This window comes from Petromyzon marinus, chromosome 16 (genome assembly GCF_048934315.1).
Source record: "Petromyzon marinus isolate PM22_M1 ecotype Great Lakes invasive population chromosome 16, UKy_Petmar_22M1.pri1.0, whole genome shotgun sequence".
In the NCBI taxonomy this organism is placed as follows: Eukaryota; Metazoa; Chordata; class Hyperoartia; order Petromyzontiformes; family Petromyzontidae; genus Petromyzon; species Petromyzon marinus.
In genome coordinates, this window is record NC_133682.1 from 11,508,879 (window position 1) to 11,529,957 (window position 21,079).

The following is a 21,079-nucleotide window of genomic DNA, read 5'->3' on the forward strand; positions in this document are numbered from 1 at the left end:
CTCTGTGTGCGTCTCTCTCTGCGTGTGTCTCTCTATGTCTCTCCTCTATGTGTGTGTGTCTCTCTCTCTGTGTGTTTGTCTCTCTCACTGTGTCTTTCTCTCTCTCTCTGTGTCTCTCTCCGTGTCTGTGTCTCTCTCCGAGCTTGCATTCACACCTGATGGCGGTTGCTTGTGTTGCAATCGAAACGTCATATTCTGTTATTTCTTGTATTTTCTTTCTACGTGACTTTACCGAAAGAACCAAAAAGTAATTCCTGCAGTCACGAAAGCTTCAAATCAAGTTTAAAAATAAATATGTAAAACAGAAATAATATATATGTTCAAATTGCAAAAGTACACCAATTACCATTCTTGGGCAGAGTAGCAAAACAACAGCAAGAGAAGTCCAGACCACAACAAGACAACACACATTCCCCTCAATAAAATTGCACACGAACATTGAACAGATCTATACACGTGGGTAAGGATGAATGGTTGGTTGCTCCTTAACAACCCTGGGTTGCCCCTCAAAATTCCCCTCCCCCTAGTTCCCCCCTCCCCTTCCTCCCTCCCCCTGTCCCTTTCTTTATTCCAGTATGTTCGTTATCCTCCCCCTTACCACTCTCACCTCCCCATAAAAACCTTCATGTCTACGCATGTGGTCTGCACCTGGGTGGGGCAGTGAGCCCAATTTCCCCCCTTCATTGGGCCATGTCGCACCAAAGCCGGGCTGCTGTTTGCGGAGTGTCTGTTCCCCTTCTGTTCTGTGATCAGCGTTTTGTGGAAATACGTTAACTTCCCCGCCCGGTATACAGGAGGTCACGGATTCGATCACGACCCTGGCGTCTGCTGTATATTTGGAGTTTGCATGTTCTCCCCGTGGTCGCGTAGGATTTTTCTCCAGATCCTCCAGTTCTTTCATCCACATTTAGAATCAACACGCATTTAGAGTATTTGGATGCAAAAAAAAAAAGTCCAAATAAGCCAATTAATTGAGCTATCATTTGTGACCAGGTCCGCTTCTGAAAGAGTAACTAATAGCTCGGTGGGCATTCCCTGGTAAAATAATAAAAAAAGTAAATCGCTAATAAGAGTTGTGTGTAAAAAAAAAAAAACCCCCCCTCTGGGTCGCAGATGCGAGCGCGGCTCAACTAGAAAGCACGGGCGGGCGAACCTGGTGCTGATGAAATGGACGAGGGCGCGTGCCCTCTCCTCCACGTCGCACGAGGCGTCCCGCTCGCCGGGCGGCGCGACCGTGAGCGCCGCGTGGAGCGGCGCGGGCGCGTGAGCAGCCGCGTGCTCGCCCATGCTGCCCAGGCTCAGGCTGGAGCCCGTCGAGCTGGGGCTCAGGCCCGAGTCGGTGGCTGAGGGACTCTGCGAGATCTGACGCAGCTCGCTGGCTCCTGCAACATGGGACGTGGCACGCACAAAACGATGATGACAACAATAAAAAAAATAATATAAGCGGTACGTTTCAAATTGGGGCGGAGAGCTGTCGTGGTGCAACAGCACTCTGGACCCTGTGATCCGGAGGTCACCAGTTCAAATGCAGCCTTCTGGCACGCCAGTTCTAATATAATTGGCTAAGGCACCTGACAACAGTTTAAAAAAACACAGTCACAGAAAATAATAAGTTAGATGACAGGGAGCATGCATTGAGGAATGAGTGATAGAGGGATCACGACTGGGAAAGGGTGGAGGGACAAGGGGAGGGAAGATGAAGAGAATGGGCAATGGAGCAGAGGTACGCTTTAAATGAGGAAGGGAAGGAGATTAAGGAGGGGAACTGCTTAATGTTTGTCGAACTTCTTTCGCACCACACGTAGCCAACCGTTCTAATCGTAGGTAATGTACAGGGGAAGTTTATTCCCAATGGCGTGTATTTCACATATCCACCCCAGCCTCTTTTCACCCTCGCAGCTCCGTAGTGCTGGGCAGTCTCACCGAGGAATGCGCTGTGCTGGGCAGGCGATGCCTGCACGGCCAGGATCTTGCTGTGGTTGATGTCTCGGTTGGCGAGGAGGACCCGTGCCACCGAGCGGTGGACATCCAACCCCCCAACCTGCACCAGCAGCAGGTGCAGTAGCAGCTGCTTGCTGTGCTCGGGCACCTGCGGGTGCTGGTGGTCGAAGCCTGCGGACCGCGGTTTACCCCACACATTGGCATCGTCATCAGCATTATCACCACCGTCATCACTGTCATCGTCATCGCCATCATCGCCATCATCGCCGTCATCGTCGCCTTGAGCACCAATATTATCAGCTTTAGCATTTTATTGTAAAAAAAAAAGGTAACGGCGCAGCCCTGAAATGTCTTGCTCACGCCACTGCTGGTGGAATGGCCTCCACGATAGGGGAGCTCGAGAGCCCTCTGGAAGGTATTTGGCCAGAGATGTCTTGGAAGAGGTGGGAGTAAGTACACTCTAACCCACCACACGCAGACGTGCCGACTGACTGCGGTGAACCCATTCATACTGCTGCTGGGTGGATGGGGGATTTAGGAAAATGTTCCAATTGCCACGCTGGGAGATCAAAGTGGCAACCTCAGCATTGCCCAGTGTGCTAAACCTTTACATCGTGGCAGCATCCTGGACACCAAGTACGATATGCTCATTTTTAGCATCACCAGATGACGCTCTGGGTTCATGTGTTTAACTCACAATTTAAAAGTGCACGGTTCAGATACCAGCCAGGGGATGATGCAATGCACGATGCCTTAAAGGTTAATACAATGAGTCCCACGTTATTACAAGCCAACGGTTGTAGTCATGTGGCTAGAATGCACCCCAGTATATGAAGGAGGACCCTGGTTACAAAGTGTCTTGGTGAAGAAGAATTTGTGCTGGCACGTTGGTGAAACTAAAGTTTAGTAGAGAACTGAAGCCATTGAATCTACTTTGTATATTAGCCACTACAGTAAAAAAAAAACCTTGGATTGCGAGCATAATTCGTTCCGGAAACGTGTTTGTAATCCAAAGCACTCGTATATCAAAGCGAATTTCCCCATAAGAAATAATGGAAACTCAGATGATTCGTTCCACAACACCAAAAATATTCATGTAAAAATTATTAATACAAAATACTTTTTATATTTTTATTATTTAAATTTAATTAAAAAGTAATCAAATTGATTTACTAAATGTAATCGTGGCTGGTGTGAGGGAGACGAGAAGAGAGGAGGGGGCCATTGTTACAGTACAGTTACTAAAAAACTCACGACACTTGGACACAAAATAAAAAAATGCTTTACGCACACACACGTGGTCACAGCACTAAAGTAAACAGTATACGCTCGCACGGATGTTGACTATACGAGTGAGGCACGCCGACTGAGACTGAGCATGGGAGACGATTACCCACAATCCCGCAGCGAGTGAGAGTGAAGAACCATCGGCTCAGTTGTGATCACGTTACGCTCGGCAGACAAAGCGTATGCGTACTGCTCGTATTGCAAGACCTCGCTCGTTTATCAAGTTAAAATGTATTTAATTTTTTTGCTCGTCTTGCAAAACACTCGCAATCCAAGGTTTTACTGTACATCTCTCACGATCGCTTTCCATTGATGCACAAAGAGACTGTAATAGAGCTTTCATTGTGCTGCACACATTTTGATATTGCTTGCTCGCTCTCACTTACGATAAGGACCATCACACTCACGTCTATTGATACGAAGGTATTCAACCTTAAACGCACTGCGTCTTGTACATGGTGCGAAGTTTATGTCTGCAGAATTTATTTCGCACCATACATAGCCAACCATGCTAATCGGGAGGTGCGGGGGATGGACAAACAAATAGCATTTCGAAAGAATTTTTTTTTTTAATCTAGATTGAAAAGTACATAGCTCCAGTGGCTTCCTAACATCGGAAGGAAGAGCGTTCCAGATGGCCACAGAAGTGCATCTGAAAGCGCGCGATGCGGTGGCCCCCATCTTTGTTGGATGGCCAGCAGCCAAAAGCCGTCGCGAGCATGACTGGACGAGACCAGCGAGGTGCTCTGGTTCATTTGTGGCGAGCACTTTGTGTGTATAATAATAGTAGGGTTTTCCCCCTTTTTTCTGGCAACAAAACTGAAATCTTTTTTTTACGAGGAATCATGTGTGCATTCACCATAATACTTGTGGTCAAAATGCAAACGAAAAAAACACACTCTGAGAATATGAAGCATTGTCCTTGAAACTGATTGGTCCACACAGAGACGGCTTTCTTTTGAGCCTCGTCTCAATTGGTGCTAGACCAGAGGACGCCAAAAAGGCGTTCACAGCTCAAAGACAATGCACTATCAAAGTAATGAGGGCTCGGGGTAAGCATCTACATCATTAGACCTCCTTTGCCAATACCAAGAAATAATAATAATAGGGTTGTCCCCTTTTTTCCGGCAACAAAACTGAAACCTTTTTACAAGGAATCATGCGTGCGCTAACCACCGTACTTGTGGTCAAAATGCAAACGAGTGCGTGCTGAACAAACCCAGGAAGACGGCGTGCAGGAGCACAGGTAAATGAATGCTCCACTCCAAATGCACTCCATGGTCCACTACGAGTCCCGTCAGCAGAATCATCGCGATGCTGCACCTGTGTGAGAGCACACGCCGCCCGGTCAGTACAGAATTGGTACATGATACATTTTCTCTAGACCCCCCCCTCCACCCAACACTTTTTACTAATTTTTTTGATCATAGAAAACAAATATAAATCCACAATCGATACTTTAAGGTGACAGTGCAGAATTTTGCATGTTTGCATCAATTACAATGTTTCTCATCAGTGTCTCACACCCTGCATATATTTAATTCCACTTCGTATTTTATACGGTACTTTTGTGTTAATTAATTTTTAATACACTTGTTGAATGAGGAAAGTCTTACTGAATGTTATGGATTTTTTTCAGTCGAGCCCTGACAATATTTGCAGTAAGGGGCCATGAATGATATGTATATTCCCATTAAATAATTGAACTGGCACACAACAGGCCTACTCTTGCGAACAGTGTAATTGGATCTTTACACCATATAATCCCTGAAGAAGAGTCAATCATTCATGAGATCACCTGGATAACAACGACAATAATAATAATAGATTTCTCTCACTACTTCTCTCTGTATTCATGATTTGATTGCCTTGCTAATGGAACAGGGGCTGCGAAAGCATTTGTCCTGGGATCTGTTTTTAAGAATCTGGTGAGGAAAAATCAGAGCTTATGATTATTCATAACTTCATGGGGACATAAGACAAATGTGGTTATGGAGGACTGATGGTGATGTGATGGTCTATTCGTGAATTGTGTCCTGGTCCCTCATATATTTTTAATTTAACGGCTCAGGACTCAAACCATGTCTTGAAGATTCCTTTTCTACCTCTCTGCTGTGGCCTCTTCGGTATAGTGCAGGTTCTTCAGCCAGCAGTGGCCTGTGTGAACAGTTGGAGGGCTGTGCCTTTAACCTTCACACTCAAGTTTAAAAAATGTTGCCTTTGGGTTTGGTGCGTAGAGAATTCAGAAGCACAAAAAAAACCCGAATTAAATTAATTGCATCAAAACAAACGATAACAAAAGTACCGCAACCTGCGATTGGCACGGTTGGCTATGTATGGTGAAAACTTCAACAAGCATACCCCATGCCCTCTCACCTGTGGAGGGGAGGGGCCTGGCTGAAGGTCTCAGGCAGGTGATCTGTAAGACGAGCCCAGTAGCCTAAGGAGGCAGGCATGGGCAGGGGTTCCGGGCGTGTTGCCTCCGCCATCCGCACCCTCCAGCCCATGTATGCTGGCTCAGCTGTTAACAACGTCACAACCCCCCCCCCCCCATTGTGTTAACAGAGCACCCTTTGGCCATGTACGCCGGCTCAGCTGTTAACGCGTCGCACACCACCCCCTACCCCTACCCCATTGCGTTAACAGAGCGTATCGGGCATTGCATTAACGCTAATGGAGCAAGCTTCGAAGCGCTTCAACAAAACATTCCCGTCATCGTGTTAAGGAAGCACAAATAGCGACGCGTTAACAGAGCGGATGGCATTCCGCATCATGGACAGCATACATGGCAGTGGCACATGAAGCATGCAGGACATAGTGTTCATGGAAATGTGTTGTCCTAAGGATAACAGCATCGCTAGATTTCTTCGGTAATATTAACTCTGAAGGCTCCCTGAGTACCTTTTGCGGCATATAAACATCACCCACTAGGGAGACAAAGGAGGCCAGGGAGTGGTGTTGGCCGCCCACCCCTCGTGTGCCGTGCCGGCCTTCATAGGTGCTCTCGCTAACACCACCTGCACCAACAGTCTGGCTAAGGCTATACAGGGGGATCTGTGTTTGCACGCTGGGTTTCACTAACATCACTTACCCCAACAGGCTATACAGGGGATCTCTGTCTTTGTACACCAGGGCGAGCTAACAAGCACTTGCCCCAACAGTCTGCTAAGGTCACGTACTTTTGTCGTCCTCGCTGGAGCTGCCCGAGCCATTGCTGTAGCGCGACTCAAGCCGGGGGTGCGGCCTCATGATGCCGTAGTTCACCTCCTGGTGAGGGTGGCTGTCCCAGGCGATGAGAAACAACACACGTAGCAAACATTAAACTAAAGAATAAACAAAACTTTGTTTTTTTATCAGCTAAGGCCCACTGAGCTACAGAGACCTCTGTCAGAAGCCACCTGGCCACAAAAGATAGCTCAATGACGTGGCTTACCATGTGGAAATTTATAGCAGCCAAATACTCTAAACGCATGTTTCTAAATGAGGAGGGAAAAACCGGAAGACTAAGAGAAAAATCCACAAGACCACGGGGAGAACATGGAAACTCGAAATATATGTGCGCCAGGGTCCGGCTCGAACCCACAACCTCCTGTATACCAGGCGGGGTAGTCAACATCTTGCCACGGACATAAACGTTCATGCAGGCGATTCTTTATTTTTGTTGTGGTGGATTTTCTCGTCATGTACAGATTTTTATTATTGATTCCATGAGGCGAGTAAATAGCTCCCCGTCGTGTAGACATCACGTCTCTACACATAGGAGGTTTCCAGCGGAAGACTTGGCAGCATCGAGCATTGAAGATTACCGTAACGATGAGTTCTAATAAGCAAGAAACCGGTCTACAGTTGTCTGTCTCACTGCTGCCTGTTGGTTCGTCACATTTTCTTAAGTTTTTGATGGCGACCTAAGTCAAGATAACCACAATGCAGTAGTTCTTCAGGAAATGATGGGTTTGCACAAGGCTTAAAGGTCGAGAGTGTTTTGTACGAACAGTACATGTTTTTGTGTTGCTGTTGTTATTCTTGTTTTTGGAACTTTGCATTGCGGGGTTCATTTCTTAGGTCTAAAAAAGTTAAAACCACTTCGTGATAAGTCCACAGCAGTCATCCTATGGAGAAACCGGCCCCTGCCATGGGAACGTGAAATTTCTATCACTGGCTAAGGGCTGGCAGCAGAGACCGGCACTTCTCTACTGCTTGCACATGATGTTTACCTCTGGATTTGACTCCAGGTCTCTCATATATATAGAAAAGAAAGTACTGAACTCAACGGGCTCTCAAATAATGATAAACGATGATCAATGGCAGACTGATTAGCTAGATGTTCACCATTGCCAGCTATGCCTCCCCGTCACTATGAGGGCCACCGTTGGCAGTGGGCGACCAGGTCTCCGTGTGACTGAGTGCGCGCAGGGGGACACGCCGAGCGGTTGCGTTGAGGTGGCGCACCTCTCTTCAAAGCTCGCCCCGTTGACCATCTTGTTGTCGGGCCCTTGTGCACTCCCGGCAGCGCCACCGCTCCCTGCGAGCGTGTGGCTGCTGGAACTCGTGCCTGCATGCAAGGGGAAGGGGGCAGAAGGGAATTGCAGTGACACGGTGGCGAGAAGTGGTTCACGTGTGGCCGCACGAACCGGTAAGGGGGCACAATTCGCACGGTTGGCTAGGTACGTTTGCGAAAAAATAAATTCAAGATGCATACACACACGTACGTACGGTCTCAGAAAGAAATGAAGAAATTGACATTCAAACTGGTTTGCAATTACGTGTAAACACGTTATATTTGAGGTCATGAAACGAGAATAAAAATGAATCTTGACTTAAAGCTTTCGTGACTGCAGGGAACGAGAATAAAAATGGTCAGCTCTTAATTACTGACACACGTGCTTTTGAGCTTGTTGTCCTTTCCCCACACCTCCCATGAGCATGGTTGGCTACGTAAGTGCAAAAGAAGTTCAACGTAATGCATACATCAGCTAACGCCTACAGCAACTTAGTAGATTACTAAGCTTGTTAAAAAATATTCCTGGATAATGTAATGATCAATATCCTAGTTGACAGTTATAATGTCTCCAGGCTCAATCCAGCATGAGACAGTGCTTATCTTCAATGATATTCATGAGCCAGTATTGGAAATTCCACATTAAATGGTAGGGAGCCAGCCTATCTATACGAAAAAACATTTTTTTATAATTCCACAAAGTGCTCCTCATTTTTATCAGCCTCAAAAAGGACGATTACGCGAGTCAACCTCTGATCGGGATTTGAACTCACAAGCTCCTCATCCTAACCATCATCATCATCATCTTCATCGTAACATAAAATTATTACGATGAGGTAAAGGATGAAGAATTGAGCTGTGAGAAGGTGAGAGCAAGGACTGAGATGAGAGAGAGAGAGAGCAGTACCAGAGGCTGACGGGGAGGTCCGCTGGCCCGTGAGAAGCCTGTAGAACGGCGGGTTCTTGGTGCGGATGAGGATGGAGTTTACAGGCTCCATGCGCTCCAGCTCGGGCAGCAGCTCTTCCAGGGTCTCCACCGTCTTCTCCCGACAGATGAAGATCACCACCTTCTTGATCTGCTCGCAGGGCCAGGGAGCACGGCGTGACGATGGGAGGGGAAGCACGCATGAAGCAGAGGAGAAAAATCGACGAGCAGAGAGCAGGGAGAGGTAGGAGATGGCAAGAGAACAAAGCAAAGCAAAGTGTGGCGGCAGACGTCACGAGGAGCAATTAAAAGCACTGTTCCGCCGCGAGAGGCCGTAACACTATAAACTTGCATCAATAAATGCCAAGCCCTATGATCGGTGCTAATATCTCCTTAAATGAGCCCTGTACTCATAGCAATCATCTCGTCAAGGAGCATAAACCATCGCGCGAACTCCGGTTACTCCTCGCAGCAGCGGCTTTTGGCTAGCCATTAAACAAAGACGGTGGTCACCGCATCGCGCGCTTTACGGTACGCTGCTGCGGCGAACTGGAACACTCTTCCTTCAAATATATTAGGAAGCTACTGGAGCTAAGCCCCTTTAAATCTAGTTTGAAAACTAATTTCTTTAGAACTGTTTTTCTTTGTGCATACAGAGTGAGTTGTAAGCAGACGTTTCTTGCTTCTTGTCCATAGGTAAATAGGAACATACATTCGAAGCAATACCTAAGCTGTGATTTGGCCAAGGTTGCGAGGACTGTCAAGGGGCAATGGGTGTAACTATTACTGATACTCCTGCTGTTATGGAGTGACTCACGCAGTCAGCTATGGCTGCAAAGTTTGGTAGTACGTGTTATGCATATCGTTTATTGTAAAATTTCAATCGCAGTTCCTATGATCACCTTTACATTGCTTTTATAGCTTCATTTTTGGTGATTTCGAAAACATTTTGGTTTAGCCATATTTGTTTGTTGCAGTACAGAGTTAGACTGATAACTTAAATCTAAACTGTCTTATGGTTGTTATTGTTTGACTTGCATCCCACTGGGATTTTTGCACACAGCATTGATATACGGTGATTTTCTGGAAGATTTTGCTGTTTTTTCCTCGATTTTTCTCTTTGCACTTTAAGATGTTTCCTGTTCCTGTTTTTTGTTTGTTACGGTTGCACCCGATTCAAGAGCCGAATTGGCTCACGGGGCCATACCAAATGAAAAAAAAAAAAAAATGAAACTCACAGAGGGCAGCAGGTCGGGCTCACTGCGCACACCGCAGAGTGCGATAAGGAACTGCAGGATGACGCGCAGGTTCCCGGGCCAGCTGTCGGCCAGCGCCGTCCACACGCTCTCCAACTCCGCACTCGGGAAGCCCTCCCCGTACTGGCATGCGAGAGCGTTGGTTGCGGTGATTATTACTCGGGAAACAATCCGGCAAGAAACACGTTGCCACCGTGCATACGTGCGAGCCCCCCCGATTAGCACGGCTGGCTACTGCGTGTGGTGCGAAAGAAGTTCAACGTACATACATATATGCATGTGCACTGTTGACCCAGTTAAGATGAGCGGTACTGTGGTCACGGCACATGGATTGTAAACGTAAGGTGGGAGGGAGATTTTACTTGCAACCCCGAAAGGGATGATAAATTGAGTACCGCTTTGGAGAAAGTCAACAGTTGTTTTGATTTAAAGCTTTCGTGACTGCAGTAATTGATATTCTTAGTTTTTTCGGTAAAGTCACGTTGAAGGGAAACAACAAAATAATAATATATATAAAACAATTTTATTATTTTGTTGTTTCCTTTCAATGTGACTTTACCAAAAAAACTAAGAATATCAACAGTTGTTGTCATATGGGTAGACTTTCCACCGCCATAGTGATGTGGAATTTCTACCAGTCTCAGAGCTACCAAGGCAGACGAACACTGCCCACAACTTTTTTTTTAATCAGAGAAATATTTTTACGTTAGATTTGTATCAATATGAACAAAAACATCACCAAAGTTGTTGGAACACTGCTCTATAATGCCGCACTGCCAACTCTTGAGAACTCGCACCACATGCACAAAACCTGTGCACAGGTGCCCTGTGATCAAATGTTGACTTAAAACATTCGTGACTGCAGGTATTCATATTCTATGGTGCTTTCGGTAAAGTCACGTAGATAGAAAAAAATAGCAACAATAAAATAATTAAAGTAAAGTGAATACAAATCATAATAAAAATATAACGACGTTTCGATCGCAACACAAGCAATCCTCATCAGGATCAGGAAAGATAGGGTGACAGCTAGGGGAGGCGGCTCTCATCCAACAGTGGATCGATCACGGCTTGCGATGACGATGATGATGACGACCACGATGCCTCTGGGAGCTCGTACCTGAGCGGTCATGTGCAGGAGGTTGTTGAGCACCAGCGCGGTGGCGAGCGGCGACCCCCAGCCGGAGCCTTTGAGCCAGCGCCGTCCCTGCCCGGAGTCGCGCCTCGCCTCCGCATCTTCCTCCTCGTCCCAGCCGGCGCCTTCGACGGCGCTCCGCTCCGGCGTGCCGCCACCACCGCCGCCGCCGACACTCCCCGCATCGCCTGGGAGGCCCCAGGCGCCGCCGGCGCCACCCGCCACCAGCTGAATGTTGCTGAGCCACGGCTGGAGGTAGGAGAGCAGCACCTGGCGGCCTGGGGTTTGAGTGGTCTGGAAGCGCCGGCTCAGCTCTGTAAGGGTGGACGGGGGTCCAACGGTGGTGGGGAGGTGGGATCGAAGCATGAGCACGTGAAGTGGTCGACAGGTTTGAATCCTGCCACAGGTGCATTTAGTCAGGCTGTGAGACCTGCGCACTGCTGCTGCACTGTTGATTAATCTATCGTGCAACTTCAAATGTATGGATGTATGTATGTATGAACTTCTTTCGCACCGTACGTAGCCAACCATGCTAAGTGGAGGTGCGGGGGAAAGGCAACAAAGAGTTCGGAGGTGTGAAGACACAGAGCGGCTTTTGGCTGGCCATCAAACAACAACGGTCACCGCACCGCGCTTTCAGATGCGCTTTCTGCAGCTGTCTGGAGACACTTTTCCCTCTGATATCAGGAAGCCACTGGAGTTATGCACTTTGAAATCTCGATTGAAAACTAATTTCTTTTGAACGACTTTTTTTGTGTCTAGTTTATTGTCCCTCCCCCGTACCTCCGATTAGCACGGTTTGCTACGTCCACAGTGCGAAAGAAGTTCAACATGCATATTAGAGGATATTAGGCAGCCATAGCCACGCGCAAGTGATGGAGAAGTGGGGGTGCATTCTGTCCGCACCGGAGAAGAGTGGGAGGGTGAGCTCGGGGTAGAGGCGCGCGAGCTCTTCGGAGAGCGAGTACGCCGAGAGGGAGTAGAGCGGAGGCAGCGCCATAGGCGAGCTCAGCAGGCCGTCCACGTCTCCCGACTCGTCTCGCTCTGTGTACCCAAATAATTTCTCCTCCATCACCTGGTGGAAGGACACAGCGACAACCACGGTTAATACTGCGGGCGTCTGCTGGCGATTTGTAATTCACCCGTACTGGTGGTGTGGGTGTGCGCGTGTGTGCAGAAATGCACATTGTATCATCGTCATCTTATTAAGAGACACCAGTAACACGGACACAGTTTAATTCTGAGGAGATCCAAAAAACTAAAAGCAAAAGGAATAACGTATGTTCTTTTTCTAAATGCGCTTTCGACGTTGATAATCATATCGTGAGATTTCTCTTGTCATGGAATGCTGCTGCCGCAATGGTTCGGCACACACGGCGGCTTGCAATCCGGAGGTCGCCGGTTCGATTCAATCTTCTGGTGTGGCAGTTAAATCAATGGGGAACGTTTCTTAAATCCCGCCCCCCGCCCAGCAGTACACAGGTGTTCACTACAGTTAGCTGACTGACAGGTCACATGTGGAGCAGTAAAGTGTGGGTAACTCCCCCCTCTTGTAATATATCTGGCCAGTGTGTAACAGCAGGCCAAATACCCTCTACAGCTTCCTCTGGTGGAGACCCTTCAGCCTGCCAGCAGAGGGTGTCAGTAAGTAACTGCAAGGTCTGCACCCCGGCACCTGTCTGTCTATATCTGTTGTATACAACAGCATCGTATTTTTATCGGAGCAAAAGCCTCAGTCAATCTTCAGAGTGAATTTGAATGCACACCTGCATGAGCTGCAGTGCCATCTCGTAGATCTCCTGGGATGGGTCAGCCGCTTTAAACAGGATCAGGTTGAGCAAAGTGACCATGCCCATTGGCCAGTCCCTGTCGCACACACGGCAAACAGCACACAGGGGCCCATTATAGCCACCACATTAGCCATCAGCTGTTATTCACAAAGTATTGGACTCTACAAGAAGGCACACGTCTGATATTAGGGGTACTGCCACTAAAGGCTGCTATATACACTACAGCGGGGAAAAAAATTAACGAATAGATTTTAAAATCAAATTGCATTGCCAAATTGTGACAATTCACCAAACTGCGAGGGCGTGAATCATTACAGATATTTTTGACAGAGGAATGACACGCACACAAAGATCCTTCATAGAGCTACACGAGGGAGTGGATGGGCAGCGCCACAGCTGGCTGTCGTCAAGAGTGGTAGTGTTTATACACCGCAGATATTTGTCACTGGTGTTGGTGGCCACGAACGGGCATAAAACTCGGGTGCAGTGCACCAACCACTTTGCTACCGCTCCCCATAAAGACAAAAATCCCCACCCCCATAGCCTCAATAGACATTTGAGGCAAGTGCTGTTAGGGAGCACCTATGAAGGTGGGTGGCCAGCACCACGCTCGGATGCCTTTGTCTTCCCCAGTGGTGATGTTTACACACTGCACCAGGTACTCATTTGAGGCTGAGTCGACCTAGGGGAGGCCCAGGACCGATTCAATTAATCGTCACTGGTGGTGGCCGTGAGTGGCAATCGAACTCTGGTTGCTGTGCTTCGTAGTGCAGCGCGCCAACCGCTACACCACCGCTCCCCACCAGACACACACATACACACACGTGAGGTGCAATGAGCGCAGGGCATGTGGGTGAGCTCTGACCTGCTGGTGAAGGTGGTCGCGATGGCGGTGAAACAGCCAGCGGCCACTAGCGGCGAGCCTGTGTAGCAGCGGTCGACGGCCCACTGCAGCAGGTAGCTCAGCTCGGGGTTCAGCTCCAGCAGCAGCACCACCATCTCGCAGCCCAGCTGGTGCACCTAAATACACAAGTTAGGGCGCGTAGGGTTATTGCATTCATTTGAACAAATCGCATGGGATTATGCCATCATGGGACCTCCTTTGCCAATGCCAAAATATGAAAATAGGTTTTCCCCTTTTTTCTGGCAACAAAACAGGCGTTAAGATGTTAAAACACCAAACAGAAACCTTTTACAAGGAATCATGTCTGCATTAACCACATATACTAGTGGTCAGAATGCAAACAAAAAACACACTCTGATAGTATATGCATCGTCTTTGAAACTAATTGGTCCACACCAGGGATTATTTCATTTTTACTTCAAGCCGACTTCCGTTCACATTAATGTGCACATTAGTTCTCTTTTGAAATGGATTTGCCGTCTTTTTTAAAGATCACAGGTGTAATCTTTAACATTCGTCAACAGGATTTACGTATACACACATACAGAGCAATACCACTCACATGCGCATATTTGGTAAACAACGTTTCGGTATAACGAGCTTTTTTAACCGTTATTTTACACAGAAAGCAAAAAAAAATAAAACCAAAATAATATTTAAATGCACAGAAATAAATAATGCGTCGACCTCTGTTACTTTACAAATAAGAATAACATTACGTTTATTCCATGTTTATTTTATTTACATCGCTTTTTTATGTTAATACTGTCCGGTATAATATCCATACCTTGAATATAAGTCGTCTTTGTTTACAATTATTAACGTTTAAGTTATGAAGTCTTTGCAGTATGAAATGGTAAGTTACGAAGGCTTGGAACGGATCCTCGTAGTACTAATGTTATCAGTAATTCAATGTACAAAGCTCCAGGAACACATCTACTGTGTGTGTATATATAGGGTTATTTCATTTATTTTTACACTGGCATCAAAACGTTGTAATTGTTTATTCTTGAAGTTCTCTAAACAATTGCTTGATGTATTATCATTATTCGTATCACATTCTTCTTCTTCTTCCTATGGCTTCACCTCAAATCCGTGGTTTACAAAAGTCAACCCAGAACCGTGAATGACATTCAGACGAAACACAATATGATAAATGTCCCAAGACGAACACCTGTGACCTTAAAAAAAAAATCCTAATCAATTTCAAGAAGTCATGCATTCAAATAAATTAAATAATCCCACGTGATTTGTTAAAATATAACCCTATTTGCCCTGACTTTTTGCGCCACCCCTGCATATATTTCCTACGAACACATCAATGGAACGCACTCGATCACGTCACATGTTAGAAACTAAGTAGTGCTGAATCTGGAAAGTGCTCATGGCTTATCACCATTTCGCAGACAGTACAGGTGAATACAGTGCAACGTTGTATTGTAAAGTACTGTTCACCGACCTATATTGCCACCCTTCCAATGCCCCTTCCCCACCCTCGCCAACCCATACTGACCCGCATGGTTAACTGCGGTCAAATAACCGCCATGACCCATACGGCATGAAAAAAAAGGATTCGATACAAATACATGCACGCATGTACATTGCAGTCATAATAATTCATCCATCGAGTATGTACACACGTCCATAGTAATGTATATTTTGCATGCATGCATTAGCGTTGCAATGAATCGTCAACACAATGAAGACACTCCCCAAAGTATATTGCTCCATATTGAACAATTATTTCATTAATTTAATGGAAACACCGAATGAAACTGGTATTGGGGGAAAAACATGCCAATGCTGACAAAGCACCCTGCAATATCACTCCACTGGGATTGTACTCAACAGCCAGAACGCCCCCCCCACCCCCTCCCGCCCGCTTCTGCAAAAAACTGACAGGGCCCTCCTGAAGACGAGCCCTTGTGAATCAGTGAGAGCTCTGCTGGGATATAACAAGCAAAACAATAAAAACAATAACGTTCCTTCACCGACTTACCTGCGGATCCGGATGTCCCAGAATGCTGTCCAACCAGCGCTGCAGGTACCCGTCCATGGGGAGACCGACGCTCTCCAGCAGGGGACCGCAGCACAGCACGGCCGCCATAGCCTGGGAGCAACACGCAGCGTAAACAGAAAGCCTCCCTTGCACCACGCAGTGTTGTTGTGAAGGTTACCGTCAAACATTCGTTTCTGATAAAACGGTACCTTTAAAAGCAAGGTAACATACATCCATAGAATATCCTTTAAAAGTGACCCTCTACAGGTTCATCTATCGGAGGTCCTTCTGCCAGCAGAGGAGTGAGCAAACGATTTCAGGCCTGTGCCTTTATCTTAACTGGACTTTAAAGTCACAAATTGCCAATTTTGGAGTCGAGCACTTTAACCGCAGCACCACCTCTGTCATCGCAATAATGCTGCGACAGCAGTCATTGAATAATAAACTTAACATGACGCTGAATCCCAAACAGTGACCGACTCAAGTGCGGCTCCATGTTCACGCGGTTGTGAGAATGTGTTGCTTTTGCAAGGTGGAGTTTTTATTGACCGCATAAACCACCTTCAAAGAGAGGGCAACTTTAGTACAAAGAGATGGATGTTTTAGACGGGTAATGGCTGCACTGTGTGCATCAATCAGCTAGCTTTTAACACAATCGTCTACAAATACATTTCTGACCTTGAAATATAGATGCATGCAAAGCAACTAGAAAACAAGTTTTCGAATATGGATGAGAGGAATATTTGGAATTCCATGGCAAGGTAAGGTAAGCCACTTAAAAGTTCAGAATAGGGCACGGCAGAAAAGTATTGGAGAGTAATCAGGAAGAGGATTATGCAATGGGTGGATCATGTGTGCATGAGAGAGGGTGGCACATTATCATGACAGGCCCTCAAGAAAACCCACAGATCAGCAACCAATGGTAATACCTAAACCTAGATGGTGGGACACTGTAAGAGCTAGCTTTTGAAGGTGGCGTGGTGCCATTGGCCATTGTCACCTCTTGACCTTGGCAATAATCAGCTGAAGGTGCAAGTAGTCTGGAATCAGGGCACCATGGAGTTGAGCGACTGGGCGCATACCGCGGAAAACTAGAGCGGCGAGGTCACCTTGAGAGCGAGGAAGTTCTGGCGTGTGATGGGCTGACTCCTCTCCGTACTCCACTCGAGCTGCGTGGAGATGAGACGGAACGGCCCTGCCCACTGGCTGAGAAGGTGGAATAAACTGTGCCGTAAGCTCTGCTGGGGGAACAGCCAGCGTCGCTCCGATACTGCTCACAAGAAGTGAAAGGAAAGGCAACACAGAGCAGCAATGTCACTTCTAGGTGAAACGTGACCTATAAAGGAAACATGCAGCCACTGTTTTGGAGGGTCACATTATTCTGACTGGTCATCACCATATAAATATATATTTTCTCAGCAATGTCAGGACTTAAAGACTGCTCCACACCCATTTTCGCAGGGAAGCAATTACTGTTTAAACTGATACAAGCTTTCACGTGGTATATATTCCGTATTCCGTTGTCTGTCACAGAAAATCCCAATGAATGCCTGCCCCTGCTCAGGTATTACAACCAGGAACTCAAGAGTTGGCAACTCAGTAACTGAACTACCTCATTCCATTTCAGATGAAAAGTGACATAATCAGTGATAGGCCGAACCCATAGAAAGCACTGGGCTTGCTGTTCCACAGTGGATTTTGGCTGGCCATCAAACAACAAAGACAGTCACTGCATTGGGCACTTTCAGATGCGCTTCTGCGGCCATCTGGAATGCTCTTCATTCCGATATTAGGAAGCCACTGGATCTAAGCACTTTCAAGTCACCCAGATTCACTGCTTTACGTGTTTAGTTTGTTGTCCTTCCCCCGCACGTCCGATTAGCGCGGTTGGCTACGTACGGTGCAGAATAAGTTCAACACACAGGCGCACACACACAGTGCGAGTCCTCACTGGGAAGGTGCGAGATGAGGTTGGCGATGAGTGCACTGAAGTGCATCCTCGCGTCGCGCACGGAGTCCGAGTCCTTGTCATTCTCCACCTCCAGTAGCTGCCGGGTCTGGTCCACGTACTCCAGCAGCGAGCTGCTCAGAGTGTGCGTGCTTGCCTCGAGACCACCGCTACCCCTGTCCGGCACACCGACCAATCAACATCATCATCATCATCGTGGCAAGATGGTATCTGCCTCGCCTGGTAGACAGGAGGGCGTGGATTCGATCCCGAACCTGACACATGTATATTTGGAATTTGCACGTCTGTCTCCCTGTGGTTGCGTGGATTTTACTCCGAGTCCTCCGGTTTTTCCATCCACGTTTAGAAACATGCATTTAGATTATTTAGCTGCTATAAATTTCCACATGATAAGCCACTTCGTTGATCTATCATTTGTGGCCAGGTCGTTTTTGAAAAAGAGTGATCGTGAGAGATGTACAGTAAAACCTTGGATTGCGAGTAACTTGGTCTGCGAGTGTTTTGCAAGACGAACAAAATGTATAAATAAATATTAATTTGATAAACGAGCGAGGTCTTGCGCTTTGTCTGCCGAGCGTCACGTGATCACAACTGATATACGAGTGCTTTGGATTACAAACACGTTTCCAGAACGAATTATGCTCACAATCCAAGGTTTTACTGTAGTTCAGTGGGCTTCACCAGTAAAATAAAAATAAAAATTGTTTAGTTTTAGTAGGTTTAGTTTAATTGTCATTGCCAAGATGCCTATATTGGTCCCTGTCTGAGCATTTGAAAAGTTACCGATAATTGGCTCGGCATTTACCTGTGGCTGATGACCCCAGTGTCGGCAAGAAGCTCAAAGATTCGCACCAGCTGCACCCGCAGGATGTCTCGTTTCTTTCTCTTACGCACATTCTGTAAGGGAAAGGGCGACGATGAACGTAATGACATTCAATTCTGGATGGAAGGATTTGTAGAATCAGAATCTTTATTCATCATGGAGAAATCCGATGAGCTATGAAGCTCTTTTTCACAGATGTCCAGTTGGTGAAGGTCAGAAAGTTACAACAACAACAAATACACAGCTCATCATGCAGCAGATAACGCTTTGTAGAAAGCATTTTTTTTTCTCTGATGGATAGACTTGACGCTTCAGAAAAAAGTGGAATTTACATAGCTGGCCCAGTGCAGTTCACTCATCTGAGATGAGCACTATCCAACATTCATTGGTGCCTGAAGACAGTATTAATTTGCTTTTGTTTATAATTGCAGTATGGCCTTATGCACTTTCATTAACCAAACAATATTTCAAGTCACCAAATATATAAGATCATCACAACTATTTTGCATAATTATATGTGTTGTATAGTAAATGGGGTGTATTACATTTGCTATATGATATGGTTTTGTTGTATTTTAGCATTACATTTTGTGATCTATATCTAAACTGATGAATACATACGAAAATTATACACTTCAGTTTTTACAAAAATGAAAATAAATAATTTCCTAGATTCATGCACAACTGTATTTTGAAAAGGTTTTCAGGCGTCTTTGAAGGAAGGTCACATTATTCAACAAGAATGGACTGAACTCCTGAATAAAGGCAGTGATTGACAGCCTGATGGAGAATGGGATGTTGGAAGCTCCGAGTCTTGGTGTGAATTTAATAATGAATGGCATCAGTCCCAATCATCACGGCTCTACAGAGGTATTGTAGCCTGGATTTGAAAGCAAAGGAATTTATTAAATGCTCTTTAAGAAGCAGCTCTGTACATCACTGAAGCCGAGCCCTATTCTGCACACTGTAGATTGCAGATGCTCAATTAAAATTACGACATTAATATTACAATTAAATTACTGTACTTCTTTTTCCCAAACGTTCAAATGAGCATCGTGATGTGGCACTATCCGCTGGTAGGTAATCCTGAGCCAGTGGTGGAAATTCAACATGAATATGCCAGGGACCATTATATCCATAGGACAATGTTGTTGACTTCTCACTGTGGTGCTTGTTTTACCGACCCAGGAGAGATAATGGTCTCAGTTAACTTGTGGTGAGGACTAAACTCACGATGATAGAAAAGAGGAGCCTTGTTGTTACATTATAAGGTTGCACTCATAACACATAACGTGCTTGCCACAAATGAACCGCAATACATTGCTGATCTCGTTTAGGAGCATAAGTAACCATCACAAACTCCGGTCATCCTCGCAGCGGCTCTTGGCGAACCATCAAACAAAGATGGTCGCTGCATCGCGCACTTTCAGATGCACTTCTGCGGCTTGAAAGATATTTATGCTGATATTAGGAAGCCACTGGAGCTATGCACCTTTAAATCTATATTGAAAACTCACTTATTTAGAACTGCTTTGTGTTTAGTTTGTTGTCCTTGACCCATACTTACGATTAGCATGGTTGGCTATGTATGGTGCGAAAGGAGTTCAACATACATACATGCAAAATTATTTGTAAGCAGACGTTTTGAGTCAAAGAGGAGTCACGTTACCTCTTGCTTCTTATCCAGGACCTCTTTTATTATCGGGTTCAGCTCCTCCATCAGTTCACTGCAAGACAGAGCAACCTGTTAGGTTACAACACGGCATGCAAGGGGGTTGTGTGGCCAACACCAAGCCACTTCACTTTTGTCTCCCGAGTGCTACTGTGTATACACTTTACTGAGTTCTCATTTAAAGCTTGGTAAACTTATGGTAAAGGCCCAGGACAGACGCATAATACCACATGCCATGGATTTAATCTTTGAATGGGAATTGAACCCAGCTCACTTCGATCATAATGAGAGCACAAACCACTGTGCCACTGTCCCCCATATGTAAAGAAGGCAGATTCCTGTATAGACATGCAGACTGTTGGGGAAAGGGCTTTTCATGACCACCTATAAATAGGGCCAGCATGGCACACGACGGGGTAGGTTGCCAGCACCATGCCCAGCTGCCTTTCTCTCCCAAGTGGCGATGTTTGCACACTGCATCAGGTACTCATTTTGAAGCCGAGTTGACCGAGGAGAGGCCCAGGACCGATTCAGATAGTCACCACTGGTGTTGACGATGAGAGAGAATCCAACTCGGGTGGCCGGGTTTGTAGAGCAGTGCATTAAACACTCCTCCCCTAACATGCGCGCATGCACACACGCATGCACACATGCATGCACACATGCACACACGCATGCACACCGATCTAGGCAGTGCTTACCGGAAGGCGCCCGAGTTGGTGCACCCAAGACCCAGCACCAAGCACTCTGTGAGCTCCAGACTCTCACAGCGCATGAGCGGTACCACCAAGTGGAAGAGGGCAGCCGGGGATGAGCCCCCCACACTCTGCTCACACACAGCAGAGGCAGGGCGCACATGGCACCTGTGTCAGATACGCAA

The 21,079-nt window shown here is 46.5% G+C and overlaps 1 protein-coding gene across 15 annotated transcripts in view; it reads right to left on the reverse strand.

Moving 5' to 3' along the window:
* LOC116942827 (protein furry homolog-like) overlaps positions 1 to 21,079 on the reverse strand; it is a 296,076-nt gene that overhangs the window by 56,979 nt on the left and 218,018 nt on the right. For all 15 annotated transcript variants that reach the window (XR_012941831.1, XM_076067514.1, XM_076067513.1 and 12 more), the window contains 18 exons: positions 20,901 to 21,025; positions 20,197 to 20,254; positions 18,510 to 18,601; positions 17,687 to 17,859; positions 16,845 to 17,005; positions 15,736 to 15,846; positions 13,698 to 13,852; positions 12,809 to 12,908; positions 11,949 to 12,117; positions 11,028 to 11,356; positions 9,890 to 10,030; positions 8,634 to 8,802; positions 7,678 to 7,780; positions 6,408 to 6,508; positions 5,605 to 5,749; positions 4,448 to 4,551; positions 1,924 to 2,112; positions 1,154 to 1,382 (listed from right to left, as the gene is read on the reverse strand). Coding sequence is in view for 14 of the 15 variants with exons in the window: in XM_076067514.1 (XP_075923629.1) it covers positions 1,154 to 1,382; positions 1,924 to 2,112; positions 4,448 to 4,551; positions 5,605 to 5,749; positions 6,408 to 6,508; positions 7,678 to 7,780; positions 8,634 to 8,802; positions 9,890 to 10,030; positions 11,028 to 11,356; positions 11,949 to 12,117; positions 12,809 to 12,908; positions 13,698 to 13,852; positions 15,736 to 15,846; positions 16,845 to 17,005; positions 17,687 to 17,859; positions 18,510 to 18,601; positions 20,197 to 20,254; positions 20,901 to 21,025 (2,654 nt within the window). In the remaining variant the exon portion in view is untranslated. The remainder of the gene's footprint in view (positions 1 to 1,153; positions 1,383 to 1,923; positions 2,113 to 4,447; positions 4,552 to 5,604; positions 5,750 to 6,407; positions 6,509 to 7,677; positions 7,781 to 8,633; positions 8,803 to 9,889; positions 10,031 to 11,027; positions 11,357 to 11,948; positions 12,118 to 12,808; positions 12,909 to 13,697; positions 13,853 to 15,735; positions 15,847 to 16,844; positions 17,006 to 17,686; positions 17,860 to 18,509; positions 18,602 to 20,196; positions 20,255 to 20,900; positions 21,026 to 21,079) is intronic.